Source organism: Panulirus ornatus, chromosome 5 (assembly GCF_036320965.1).
Source record: "Panulirus ornatus isolate Po-2019 chromosome 5, ASM3632096v1, whole genome shotgun sequence".
NCBI lineage: Eukaryota > Metazoa > Arthropoda > Malacostraca > Decapoda > Palinuridae > Panulirus > Panulirus ornatus.
The window spans coordinates 8,688,761-8,703,261 of record NC_092228.1 but is presented as its reverse complement, the minus strand read 5'-3'; the positions used below and the strand labels follow the sequence as shown (position 1 = coordinate 8,703,261).

Here is a 14,501-nt window from a genome sequence, read left to right as displayed (position 1 = left end):
GGGCGGACTGTCGGCTGCGCGTGCGCACGGCAGCTCTCACGTGAACCAGCCAAACCCTCCCAGCGTCGGGACTTGTGTTCAAGTGCTTCGCTTGTCTAAAAAAGAAACTATATATATAAACGGGATACTACTATAAGGATTTCTGTGCCAGGAGAGAGAGAGAGATAAAAAAAAGAAAAGAAAAGTATATTTTCTATTTGTGTTGAGTGTGAATTAAGGGTTAAGACTTGGCGGAACCAGACACCGGCAGGGATATATATAAATATACTCCCTCTCTTCTCTCCCTCACCCCTCACTGGAGAGATGACCGCGGAAAATCTAGGAGAGTGACGCGCGACGCTTGTGTTACCAGCCGATACGCTCTGCAGGATTATCGAAGATCGACGACGTGAGAGAGAGAGAGAGAGAGAGAGAGAGAGAGAGAGAGAGAGAGAGAGAGAGAGAGAGAGAGAGAGAGAGAGAGAGAGAGAGAGACGCCTCGCACACACACTCTCTCTCTTTGGGACTTAACGACACGCTCTTCCTGGAATCTTGTACACACATAGGTAGAAAAAAAAATAAGGCTTTACCTCTCATCTCAAAAGACTGTCGAAGGTGTTGTGCAAGACCTCCCTCCACCCTCGCTCGCAACCCAGCCACGCGACCATGGTCGCTCTCTTAGTCCCGTGTTGTCCCGCTACGGCAGAGGCTCTTGCTACCCCTTAAGACCTCCTCTTACAGGGTTGTTGCAGAGGAGCTTAACCCGCTCGGCTTAACCCCCTTCCGTCGGCGTGTCCCAGGCAAGGGCCAGGGCCCTCCAGGTACGGCGAGCCAGGATTCGCCAGGGGTGACGCTCCGATCGGCGGGCGAGGCTTGTGGCTGTGTTATGGTGTAGTAGAGTGGCGGCGTCTGGTGCGGGTGTAGGCGAACTCCGGGGAGGGGGTGTGTGCTTGCAAGAGGAGGAGGAGCCCCTCCGCCGCCCAACACCTGCTGCTCATGCCCGTCAGGGACGCTGCCGCCAACCTCCCTCCCAACAAGTAAGTTGAAGTTAAGATTTGTCACAAACCACTACCCACTCAGGTTACCTGGGCAGGGATGTGTGCAGGTCTGGATGATATATTCTTCTTCCCCGATGAAAATGCCTGTGTGCCTGATCCATCCCATGGAACCGAGGATGGAGTAAACCGTGACAGAAAGATGATGGCTCGCATGTTCATAGCCAATACTGAACAACAAACAACACATCTGGGTGGGTAAAAGTACGGTTCACAGCTCCCGTGTACATAGACGCTCTGCTCGCCATTACACAAGAAATCTGATGGTGGCAGGAGAAAGTCATGGGTGTACAGAACACACACACGCACATAAGAATTCGATTCCTGGAAGGTACGGTCGAGGGAACAGGATACTACAAGCCTCAGTCTGGCTGTGTGAGTCACCTGACTAATGTGTAAACTGCTGGCAAATTGTCTCAGACCCTGAAGGCAAATTACCACACAGGAAAATATAATTGTCACTCAAGGAGATATTAACTTTTTTTTCTTGCAAGTTCAGCTCTCAAGATCTTTTAAGGAGGAGGTATCAAAATCGTGAAGTAATACGTAGTTGCTATTCGATCACAGTTTCCGTAATTAGATACACATAAAAAGAATACATACATAACATTATATCGTGTCGAATGAATAATAACAAACCCTGATCGCCCATGTTTCCGATCGGCGCGGTTATCACGCAATACGCGAACTTCACCACCTGACGTGTGGTTGAAGGAGAGAGAGGGTATACCACCCACGCCACACTATAAACATATATTGTTTAGCGTCTCGTTTCTCACAGTCCAAGGCCAGCGGATGAGGCTCCTACAGACTTGCGCTTTGCTGACCCTCTCCTTCTCTCTTTGAAGAGGCGTGTCCAACCGCTTTGAATTCTTGCTTATGTTGTATATCCGTTTGCCGCTTACCTTTTTTACTTACGCGATATATATATATACGATCACAGAGATGCTGGAATCATTACCTGGGCCACCAGTCAAGTCTGTATCAAAGAATCGTTACGATCGTAAGGCCTAAAGACGTGGACGAAATATATTATTGTTAATGGGAATGTTATCATGTTTATCATCCTGGTTGTGAAAATGGTTTTGTGGGTTTTTTTTTCTTCCACCTCTCCTGTTTTAGCGCCTCCCAGAGTTTGTTTGTACACTGTTGCCCGCGTATATTCCCTGTATGAGAGGATCATCCTAATGATCTTCCTAAAGGTATTCAGCAGAGTGAACGCCAGAAGAGTGGAGAGCGAACACAAGTGTTCGCCAACAGGTTTCCTTCGCTAGGTCTTACCTCCTCGCCATACCCAGGGGGACGTACTGTCCTGTGACTTGTAACAACATCCAGTGACCAGGTCGTCCTGAGGTGTTGTCCCTTGGCCACGGGCACCGTCTGGGTGAGACGAGGGAAGGTCAGGTCACGTGGGTGAGCCGCAAGGTCACGTGGACACCTGGGGACCCGCCGGCCGTGAGCACAGGTGTAGTCGTGCGCGTCGGAGCTCATCCCGTGTGGGTTGTCTGCCCCAGCTCCCCCCCGGCCCTGTGCCCCGGACACACACACACACACACACACCACCTCCCGCCTACCCCGTACCCCGTTCTCATGACTTCACAATGAGCCCCAGCCGCCCCATGCCCCGTCCTCATGGCCTGGCGAACTACCCCTCCTCCTCCTCCTCTCCGCCACCCGTGCCCCGTCCTCACGACCTCACTCCTTACTGTCCCGTTGAAGTCCCCTCCCAGCGTCAGGCACGATGAACGGTCTTGGGACAGGGAACTGTGACCACCACAGATATACAGGATACACGCGCGTGTCTTCTGTGGGTATACCATGTATGAGGATGTCTGGTGCTCTATGATATGATGTATACATGAATGTATTCACCAGTTTGCACTCGGTGCGCGCGAAGAGAGGAAGACTTACACACATGTCGCCCCGTCTCGTAACCTTGTATGTACGTGCCACACACACACACACACACCCACCCCGGCTTAATATGCGAGTGTGTATGCGTTGTGTGTGTGTGTGCCAGACAGAGGCCAGGGGGCGTGCGTGTGGGAGTTTGTGTGTGTGTGTGTGTGTGTGTGTGTGTGTGTGTGTATGTGGATGTTTGACACATGCGTCACTGCTCCTCCAGCACGGCGTCCCCCTGGGACCCGCCAGACAGGTCCTCTACCCACCCCAGGAGGCGACAGGCCCAGCCAAGCACTCCCCTCCCCAACACGTCCCCCACTGGTCTTCAGCATAAACATTCTCGAAGGTCGATCAAAATGATTTAGATCTCGCGAGTCTTCCAATAAGCAATGGGGCACAATATCAAACCAGTCTTTCATCCTTCTCCGTTCGTATGTTTGCATCACTTACTTCACGATGGGAGAGAATGATAGAATGTGTGTCTATGTGTCACTGTGTCTGCCCGTGTCTCAAAATACAATCCACGTTTGTTAAAGATTACATTCCACTCTTCGGTTACCTTCTTGGAGAAGATATGTTTCCCTGTATCGACTTGAAACCTTTTTACTCAATGCTTTATCCTAGGATTTGTAGCATCGGGGCTTCATTGTTACCCTGTCAATACCCTTATCAGAGTCCTGTAGCTTGCGCATCTGGATAACATCTGCTGAAGTCGGCACGAGATTTTCGCTTCTGTGGAGGGAAGAGTTTAAGTCCCCTTTGGTCTACTGTCATATAAAATGTCTCTCAATGCTGGTACAATTCTTTTTGCCCTTTTGTGGACTTCCTCAAGCCTGTCTTGGTAAAGTGGGAGACTAGAACTACCCCGCGTTGGTCGACATGTGGTCCATCCCGCATGTTGTGGCGAGTCTAAATACTCTCTGGTGTTAAGGAATGAACACTTTTAGGTAATGAACTCCCAAACACTCGCCTTCTGTTATCGAGGGACCGCTGTGGTGTTCTTAGACACGCTCCCCCCCCCCCCAGTTCTTCACTGATAACAAATTGGAGACCGTTCTCTTCTTGAACCTCCGAAATGCGTTTTCTAAACGTCCTGTTTGCATATCTTCAGTTTTATCTGCGACACGCATAACTCTGTCCACTGGCCACCCTCCGCATCAGGTCGGCAATTTTAATTAGCAAGTTTTTTTGGGGGGGTTGCTATGATCATTCCAAGACGTCATCCTCGCTTCCTGGAATCGTCGTGTCCTCGGAGAATTTACAGAAACTTCTGGAAGACAAGCTTACGTTTATATATATATATATATATATATATATATATATTTTTTTTTTTTTTTTTTTTTTTTATACTTTGTCGCTGTCTCCCGCGTTTGCGAGGTAGCGCAAGGAAACAGACGAAAGAAATGGCCCCCCCCCCCCCCATACACATGTACATACACACGTCCACACACGCAAATATACATACCTACACAGCTTTCCATGGTTTACCCCAGACGCTTCACATGCCTTGCTTCAATCCACTGACAGCACGTCAACCCCTGTATACCACATGACTCCAATTCACTCTATTTCTTGCCCTCCTTTCACCCTCCTGCATGTTCAGGCCCCGATCACACAAAATCTTTTTCACTCCATCTTTCCACCTCCAATTTGGTCTCCCTCTTCTCCTCGTTCCCTCCACCTCCGACACATATATCCTCTTGGTCAATCTCTCCTCACTCATTCTCTCCATGTGCCCAAACCATTTCAAAACACCCTCTTCTGCTCTCTCAACCACGCTCTTTTCATTTCCACACATCTCTCTTACCCTTACGTTACTTACTCGATCAAACCACCTCACACCACACATTGTCCTCAAACATCTCATTTCCAGCACATCCATCCTCCTGCGCACATCTCTATCCATAGCCCACGCCTCGCAACCATACAACATTGTTGGAACCACTATTCCCTCAAACATACCCATTTTTGCTTTCCGAGATAATGTTCTCGACTTCCACACATTATATATATATATATATATATATATATATATATATATATATATATATATATATATATATATATATATATATATATATATATATATATATATATATGTGTGTGTGTGTGTGTGTGTGTGTGTGTGTGTGTGTGTGTGTGTGTGTGTGCGTGTGTGTGTGTGTGTGTGTGTGTGTGTGTGTGTGTGTGTGTGTGTGTGTGTGTGTGAGATTAAAAAGAATCGGACGAAGGACTGAGCCTTGTAGTACACATGTTTCATTTCTTTTACTCCTAAGAATTCCGGATTATCATTTTTTTTTTTTTCCTCCATTTGAGGCAGGCTAGAGAGAGAGAGAGAGAGAGAGAGAGAGAGAGAGAGAGAGAGAGAGAGAGAGAGAGAGAGAGAGAGAGAGAGAGAGAGAGAGAGAGAGAGAGAGAGAGACAGAGAGAGAGAGAGAAATGACCAAGCGAGATGTTGGTACCACAGTGTACCACCTCCCACTTAACTCGGACCTGCTCTCCCTCCCGCCCGCCCGCTCGCCAGTGTCCTCCGCCGCCCACCCATCGCTCCGCTATGAAATCGCACCCGCCGGCCGGGATGTCTTTCCGCGGCCGCCTTCGCCGCCGGAGGGGCGGCGTCGTCTTCACGGCTGGACAGGGGGACGCCGCATGCGGCAGAGACCTCATCATGAGGGAGAGTACAGGCCTACTGGTAACGAGGCTAGGGTGCGTCCATATCATCCCGGCGATCATGTTTTGTGGCTCACACATTTTGCCTCTACGAGGGAGGTTACTGTGGCCAGGAAGCGATATCTGCTTGATGGGGCGAGTTTTTCTCATGGCGACCCTGGGAGGAGACGTAGATATCCTGAGAATTGTAACATGGGGAGGGGGATGAGTGTAGAGGTGGAGTGAGGGCTGGATGTGCGGGTGTGGCGAGGGGCTGGGTGTGCGGGTGTAGTGAGGGATGAGTGTAGCGATGTAGTGAGGGATGAGTGTAGAGATATAGTGAGGGCTGGGTGTACGGGTTTAGTAAGGGCTGGGTGTGTGGGTGTAGTGAGGGATGAATGTAGCGATGCAGTGAGGGATGAGTGTAGAGATATAGTGAGGGCTGGGTGTACGGGTTTAGTAAGGGCTGGGTGTGCGGGTGTAGTGAGGGATGAGTGTAGCGATGTAGTGAGGGATGAGTGTAGAGATATAGTGAGGGCTGGGTGTACGGGTTTAGTAAGGGCTGGGTGTGCGGGTGTAATGAGGGATGAGTGTAGAGATATGGTGAGGGATGAGTGTAGAGATATAGTGGGGGCTGGGTGTACGGGGGTAGTAAGGGCTGGGTGTCCAGAAGTGGTGAGCGCTAGGTATAGAGGTGTAGTAATGGCTGAGTGTACAGGTGTAGTGAGGGCTGGGTGGCCAGAAGTGGTGAGGGCTAGGTATAGGAGTGTAGGAAGAGATGAGTGTAGAGGCGTAGTTGAGAGGTGGGTGTGCGGGTGTAGTGAGGGGTGGGCGTGCGGGTGTAGGTGGGTGCACGGGTGTAGTGAGGGGTGGGCGTGCTGGTGTAGGTGGGTGCACGGGTGTAGGGGGGTTAGTGGTGGTGCTGCTGGCGAGGAGTGCTTGTGGCGACCATCGTCACCTGAGCTGTTGGCTGGAACTGAACCATCAGTGTGTCGTTGCACTCTCTTCCCTCTAACCCTCGACGGGCTGGAGACGGAAAAAAAAAAAAAAAAAAAAGACACACGAGGGAGGAAAAATGGAGATAAATACCTTAGGGAGAGAGAGAGAGAGAGAGAGAGAGAGAGAGAGAGAGAGAGAGAGAGAGAGAGAGAGAGAGAGAGAGAGATGAGAGAGAGTGTCACGCATGCTTAATAGACATTTCCCCCATAATGTTCGGGGACTTGGGTGGGGGAAATGTGAGGCGTGTGAGCACAAGTTGGGTCAGGTAGCAGGCGTGGTGGTGATGACGATGATGCTGGAGAGCGTAACACAACCCGGGGATAACATGTCTCCACCACCAGGAGGAGGTGAGGACGTCCTCCAGCAGCGGTTGGTGGTGGTGGTAGTAGGAGCCTTGACGAGGCCTCTTGCTCCCTCCAGCAGCAGCCCTTGCCCTCACAGGCCCTTTGGGTAAAAGCGCCTTGCGTACTGCAGGGCGCGACACAACCTAAGAGGATGTTTCAGTCTGGGAGATGCGGTAGAATGTGACTGGCTGCTTTGTGATGATAGCATATCGCTATATCGTCTCCGATCTCGGCAGTCAGATAAGCTGTCGTGTATCTGTCTTGTCCTGGTGGAACTTGAGGCAAGCTGATGTTGGCGAGATACTGTAGTACAGTAATTCAACTTACACTTTTTGTGTGTGTGTGTGTGTGTGTGGGTGTATGATTTACATAAAAGTTCCGCTACAGTGGTCATATAAACTAACCTTGTGGGGTCTGATAACCATGTGTGTAGTGCTGTCCATGAAGAGGATTAAACGCACCCGAGTTCCTTCACGAAAAAACGGAATTCACGTATCAGTCCACGGATCTCACACATGATCCTGGTGGCAACGAGGGCGTGTAACAGATTCAAAGGGGCTGGTCCGACGGCCCTCGTGTTACGTATACGAGAGGCGTGGACCGACGGCTGATGGTGGAGGTGGAGGTGGGTGGGTGTGTGTGGAACATGGACTGGGTTGGCAGTTGATTACTTGATGATCCTCAGCAAATAATGGATCCGGGAAAACAAGGAGACTTCTTTGTGGTTCAGGCAATTCACAGGAATAAATCCACCTTCTTGCGTCCGGGGTGGGAGACTTGTATGAACGATTACGTTTGAGGGGAAGGGAAGAATGATGATGACTGCTCATGCGACGACAGATACTGGCACGAAAGTTTAAGGTCTCTCTCTCTCTCTCTCTCTCTCTCTCTCTCTCTCTCTCTCTCTCTCTCTCTCTCTCTCTCTCTCTCTCTCTCTCTCGTGCGGTCGTCCTCCAGCCAGGCCTCGTCAGGCCGAGCGTTTGCCTTCGTCTGTCATCTGCGGTCGAGGAACAGGTTTTAAGAAAACTCGCCATTAGAAAAAAAAAAAAAATGATTACGACTGACAATTCTGCCTCCCACCTCCTCTTCCCCCCCGGCATGTGGGCAGTGGCACGCGACCATGAACACTAGACCATTCAAGTGTTGCCTTCCTCCCCCGGGGGGAAGTTCTGGAGAGATGTCTGGCTCTGTGGACCTCTGGGGCACCAGGTGTTACCTCCTCCCACGTTTAATGAGGTCACTGAAATCACTCCAAGAACCAGTGTTTCCTTGGAGACTCGGGGCCCCAAGTAATGATGGTGGCGTCCTTGTTGGCCACCTTCATCGTCGGATCTGGTCCGGGAGGAGGCTGACGTGAACTGCAAGACGAACACTGGTTCCAGTACCGAGAGAAGGAAGGAAGGAAGGAAGGGAGGGAGGGAGGGAGGGAGGGAGGGAGAGACGAAGGAAGGATGGAAGGGAGGGAGGGAGGGAGGGAGGGAGGAAGGAGGGGAGGGAGGGAGGAAGGAAGGAAGGGAGGGAGAGACGAAGGAAGGATGGAAGGGAGGGAGGGAGGGAGGGAGAGACGAAGGAAGGATGGAAGAGAGGGAGGGAGGGAGGGAGGAAGGGAGGGAGAGACGAAGGAAGGATGGAAGGGAGAGAGGGAGGGACGGACGGACGGAAGGGAGGCAGAGGTTACAGCGGCGTATCGCGAGTCTCCCGTGCTGTTCTGCAGGGCAGGTTCCGAAAGTCCCGGCGGGCGGTCCGTCTCGCGAAAGTTGTTCCAATTTCCCTCATTCAACAACTTTTTTTTTTCCCCCTCCTCCCTCCCTCCCTCCCTCGTGGGACACTAAGTCTTAGGACGAGGTATGTCGGGGCTGGTCTAATCGTTATCATCGCTCTCTTATCACGCCCCTCCATCCATCACTCGAGGACGCGAAATGGGGGGTGGAATCGATAAAGCTAACCACAAAACTTGTTTACAGAGATTTTTTCTCTCGATAACGATGCCTCCTTCGGGCGAAGCCATCTTCCCCGAGATCAGGAAGGAGCAGGACGCTTTGCCGTGGGAGACTCACCCGGTCGTGTTATAACACGCCCTTCGCTTAACCTGAGAAACTGTAGTAGTTATGGTATTATCTATAATCTATCGTCTATTTGAGGCCGTTTTCTTTCTTATTGTGTCCTACGGTACCCCCCAACGGACATACGGTCTTCAGCAATATCCTCTGTATCCTCTGTGTATTTCTCTATACGTGCGTTACTAGCCTCATTAAGCTGTGGGGGAGGACACACAGCTTCATGACCTGAACAGGTGGTGGCTCAAGCTTGCTCTTCCCCCCCAACACATTCCTTTTCCCACGGGTCACAACGCCATAAAAAAAAAAAAATTTGGCGTTCATCCTGGACAGTCACGTCACTTGAGCATGACACTACCACCAACCCGTGTGTGTGTGTGTGTGTGTGTGTGTGTGTGTGTGTGTGTGTGTGTGTGACGTACAGGTGACGTCATCGGTTACTTTCGTCCCTGAGGATGGCGACCTCACGTAGCACGTAATCCTTATGGGACTCACTCACTCACACACACACACACACACACTCTCTCTCTCTCTCTCTCTCTCTCTCTCTCTCTCTCTCTCTCTCTCTCTCTCTCTCTCTCTCTCTCTCTCTCCCGGGGCCCTGCATGGCAGAGGCCCAGCGCAAAACGCCCCACTTACCTTTCACCGTCTTGGTTGCCCTGCCCGGTGTGTGTTTAGCTTCATTACCATAACTGCTACGGGCGTCGCGGGAGGCAGAGAGGTGGATGGGCAGATCAGATGAATAGACAGACAGACAGACAGATAGATAGATAGATAGATAGATAGATAGTTATATGGAAGAATTATTATATTAAATCTAGGTCGACCTGACCTCCCATGTTATCATCGTTAGAAAGCAGTACACCCAGAGTCCCCGCGATTACCTGCATGCGAAGTGTTATCAAGAACATTGAACTCCCACGGTGTGTGTGTGAGAGAGAGAGAGAGAGAGAGAGAGAGAGAGAGAGAGAGAGAGAGAGAGAGAGAGAGAGAGAGAGAGAGAGAGAGAGAGAGAGAGTAATACGTAAACAGAGTACACTGTTGGCCTTTCACTCAAGGTGTTACGATAGCGTCTGAGACACCCCGCCTCAGGTGTTGGCTCTGGTACCATCGGACACAAGAGCCAATGCCTTTTACCAGTGTTGACGCTGTGAGGGGCTGGCTGTGGCGGCGTCGCGCCCTTCGAGGAACACCGGCGACGACGAGGCCCAACGACGTCGTGGCTCTTTGCCCAGTTCGGGAGTCGTCGTCCCTCTTTCTCCTGGCCTTTAGAATTATCTCCTCTCTGAGGTTGCTACAACGTCGTCGCCTTCTTCAGGTACTTGCGGGTTTCCTCCTCCCCCGTCTTGAGGTCGCTCCTACCCACCAAGGCGCGTCCCTCTTTCCCCTGGCCTTTAGAATATCTCCTCTCTGAGGTCGCTACACCGTCGTCGCCTTCTACAGGTACTTGCAGGTTTCCTCCTCCCCCGTCTTGAGGTCGCTCCTCTCCACCAAGGCGCCGTACCGTAGATGTCCCGTGGTATGGGATCCCCGTCGTGAGCGTCAAGTTACGACGAACTCTCTCGCTACCTCTCTCTCTCCCTGTGGGACTTTTTAGATCGGTGTGGGCGGCGGTGCGATGGTCGTCTGCTTGTTACTGTGACGGGCGGTGATCAATGACGGCCTGAGGGCGCCTCTGCCCCCTCGGGCCCGGATGTCTAACGATAATTAATGATTATTATCATTAGTGACGATTTATTGAATTGCCTTTGCAGCCGGAGACTTGGTAAATACCGAGGAAATTGATCCAGCGGAGCTCTGTTCGAAAGGGAGGCGAGAGGGGTTGGTGAGGGGTAGTCCTTACATCAGTCGAGTCTACTGGTCATAATTACTGATGGTGTCCACAATGGCTGGGGTGAGGCTGGTCTCACAGCTGTCTGTGTGAGCTGGGACTGACCCCGATGCCTTTGTGTCACCGACCTGCAACTCGGGGACGAGGGATCCCTGGCGGCAGGAGGTCGACGCTGGCGAGGTTCGTGCAGTAGCTTCTTTCTTACGTTTAAATGATGGTTTTTGGAGAGTCTGGAAGACCACAGTGTGAAGCGTCTTTCGACAGATGGCGTAAGAGGGAACCACAGATGATCCAGCTGTGGCTTTTTCCGCCACTTTTCTAACAGCCTCTGTTGTGTGCTGGATAGGGAGGAAGGCCAGGATCGTGAATCGTCATTCTGGTGCCGGACGCTTGTGTGGAGAGTGTATGACATGTGGTGTGGTACGTTTGACTGGTCCCGGATACGTGTGGTGTGGTACGTATGACTGGTTCCGGATACGTGTGGTGTGGTACGTATGACTGGTTCCGGATACGTGTGGTGTGGTACGTATGACTGGTTCCGGATACGTGTGGTGTGGTACGTATGACTGGTTCCGGATACGTGTGGTGTGGTACGTATGACCGGTTCCGGACAGGTGTGTGTGTGGTATGTATGAGTAGTTCCGGACATGTGTGTGTGGCACGTCTATCTAGTTCCTGACGGGGCGTGTGGTGCGCGAGGCTATAATTGAGGCTTCTGCGTTTACATTTAGCGGTGATGTTTGGCTCTGGAGAATACCGAAGTGGTCCGGGATGGTCCGCCTGGGGGACCACCTGGCTTCCTCGCGCCATAACCAGTTTAAGCGAAGCAATTTTCATGGCAGAAAGTCTGAGAGACGACCCATAAGGAGTTTTATGACTCACACTTTTGTCTTTTTGATTCTCTCCACGAAAATGAGGTTGAACCTGGAAACATCGGGCGAAGTTTTCCCCCCGTGGTGGGGTCGTCCTGGCTAGAGACTGGCTGGCGATGCCCGGCATGCGAGGACCAGGAGGCGCACCGGTGCGTCTTGTATACCCGGACCTCTGGGGGGACGACACGACTCCTGCAAGGAGTCTGGGGTTTGATGAGAGGTATAACGTGTGTGACATCCCACACACACACACACACACACCCCGCGCGCATCGATCTACTGCGTGTGAGTAGACAAAATGAATAGTGTTCTTAAGGGACGGCAGATGGGCGGGCGTCTACCGCATCTCTCTCTCTCTCTCTCTCTCTCTCTCTCTCTCTCTCTCTCTCTCTCTCTCTCTCTCTCTCTCTCTCTCTCTCTCTCTCTCTCTCTCTCTCTCTCTTCCTCACCTGTCTGAAGCCATCCACAGCATGCCGACCCATGTCCCTCATACGTAAATTTCGAAAGACCGACGCTTGGTATACCTCGGCCACGTCGCGTTGTACGGAAGATGCGTTCTGACCTCCACCACCTCAACGGACGCGGCTGCCCACAGACGGACGGACGACCCTATGCGTCTATAGACATAAGACTTGAACCTCGACGCCGCCCAAGGAGGAGGAAGTGAGGCCAGGGTGACACACAGGTGGTTCGTGTCGGGTGTTCCTCCGGGAGGAGGGAGGGTAAGAGGGAGGCCAGCCAAGGCATGAGAACGAAGTCGTTCTGGTCGGCGGCAGGAGCCATGTTTCCCAAGGAAATGCTGACCACCAGACTTCGCCTGAGGTTCACCATCGGTGAAACAAAGTATTTAGGGCAGGTGTTCTGAGCAGGGTGTATGCATATATGTGTCCGTGTACCACTGTTGCTCAAAAACCACACGGCCACATCATCCTAATAATGCAGCTAATATCATTATATATATATATATATATATATATATATATATATATATATATATATATATATATATATATATATATATATATATATATATATATATATATATATATCTTTTCTTCTTTCAAACTATTCGCCATTTCCCGCATTAGCGAGGTAGCGTTAAGAACAGAGGACTGGGCCTTTGAGGGAATACCCTCACCTGGCGCAATTCTCTGTTCCCTCTTTTGGAAAATTAAAAAAAAAACGAGAGGGGAGGATTTCCAGCCCCCCGCTCCCTCCTCTTTTAGTCGCCTTCTACGACACGCAGGGAATACGTGGGAAGTATTCTTTCTCCCCTATCCCCAGGGAAAATATATATATATATATATATATATATATATATATATATATATATATATATATATATATATATATATACAGAGAGAGAGAGAGAGAGAGAGAGAGAGAGAGAGAGAGAGAGAGAGAGAGAGAGAGAGAGAGAGAGAGAGAGAGAGAGAGAGAGAGAGAGAGAGAGAGTGATACTGGCACGCCAGCAACACACTGTGTCGTGGAGATCGTACACAGCATAAGGGCATTGTGTGTGGAAACGCGCGCCCTCCCCCCGCCAAAAAAAATATCCCAAGTTTGACATTTTATGAGGAGGAAAGGCTACAGGTCTCCACGGAACTGCAGCTTAACCTCAATTTTTGCAGAATATGAAGGGGGTTTGGGAGCGTGGGAACCCGGCGTGGGGTTGGTGGGGAGGCTGAGGGAAGGGAGGGGAGGAGGTCCGCGTGGGGCCATTGGTAGCTGGAGGAGGTGAGGGAGGTGGAGGCGGAGGGGAGACCCATGGGTGAGGTAGGTAAAGGGGGTGTTTCTTATCCCCGGGTGAGGGAGGCTGGTGCACTCAAATGATGGGGCAGCGGGAGATGTAGACGCCGTGGTGGTTAAAGTTGAGAGAGAGAGAGAGAGAGAGAGAGAGAGAGAGAGAGAGAGAGAGAGAGAGAGAGAGAGAGAGAGAGAGAGAGAGAGAGAGAGATCGCCGGCCTGTGCACGCCACCGGCGGTTCCTCCACTTTCACTGTCGTCCACCTCCACCCTCCGCGGACACCTCCGCCCACCAGCAGCAGCGCCAGCTCTTCCCACCTCCTCTCGTCTCACCACTTGTAACTTCCAGTGACGTCTCGATTTCCACGATCGGGGCAAACCACCTCACACCAGACCCAGCTGTTTAGATAGTCGGGCCAAAGGCCAGGCCATTATGACTGAGAGACGCATCTTCGTCCTCACAGGTCGAACCGTCGTGCTCAAAGGCCGTACCATCGTTCTTAAGGGCCGTGCCGTCGTGATCAAGGATCGTACCGTCGTTCTTAGGGGCCGTACCGTCGTGCTCAAGGTCCCCTTCCGTCGTTCTCAAGGCCCCCTTCCGTCGTTCTCAAGGGCCGTACCATCGTTCTCAAGGGCCGTACCATCGTTCTCAGAGACCGCGCCGTCGTGTTCAGAGACCTCACCGTCGTGCTCAGGAGATTAAGTCAAACTGACTGTAATGAGCGGGAGGAGGGCTCCCTCCTGCCTGTCTCTCTCTCTCTCTCTGGGTGGGTTACGGTAGCGAAGCGGAGACCTACCGCAGTGTGTGTGTGTGTGTGTGTGTGTGTGTGTGTGTGTGTGTGTGTGCTACCAGCCTCGTCTCACCACACCGACACCAGCCTCCTCCTTCTCCACTCATGAGGACCTTCTCTCTCTCTCTCTCTCTCTCTCTCTCTCTCTCTCTCTCTCTCTCTCTCTCTCTCTCTCTCTCTCTCTCTCTCTCTCTCTCTCTCTCTCATCTTCAGAACTTACTGCGTAAGGCGTCCTGTTAAGGTCTGGTGCTTCCCATGAAATACTAACGCGTATTCT

At 51.4% G+C, this 14,501-nt stretch overlaps 1 protein-coding gene across 5 annotated transcripts in view; it reads left to right on the top strand.

The window, feature by feature from the left end:
* LOC139748076 (uncharacterized) overlaps positions 1-14,501 on the top strand; it is a 117,438-nt gene that overhangs the window by 27 nt on the left and 102,910 nt on the right. For all 5 annotated transcript variants that reach the window (XM_071660707.1, XM_071660693.1, XM_071660696.1 and 2 more), the window contains exon 1: positions 1-1,016. This exon is cut by the window's left edge. In XM_071660707.1, coding sequence (XP_071516808.1) covers positions 976-1,016 — 41 coding nt within the window. In that variant the 5' untranslated portion in view covers positions 1-975. The remainder of the gene's footprint in view (positions 1,017-14,501) is intronic.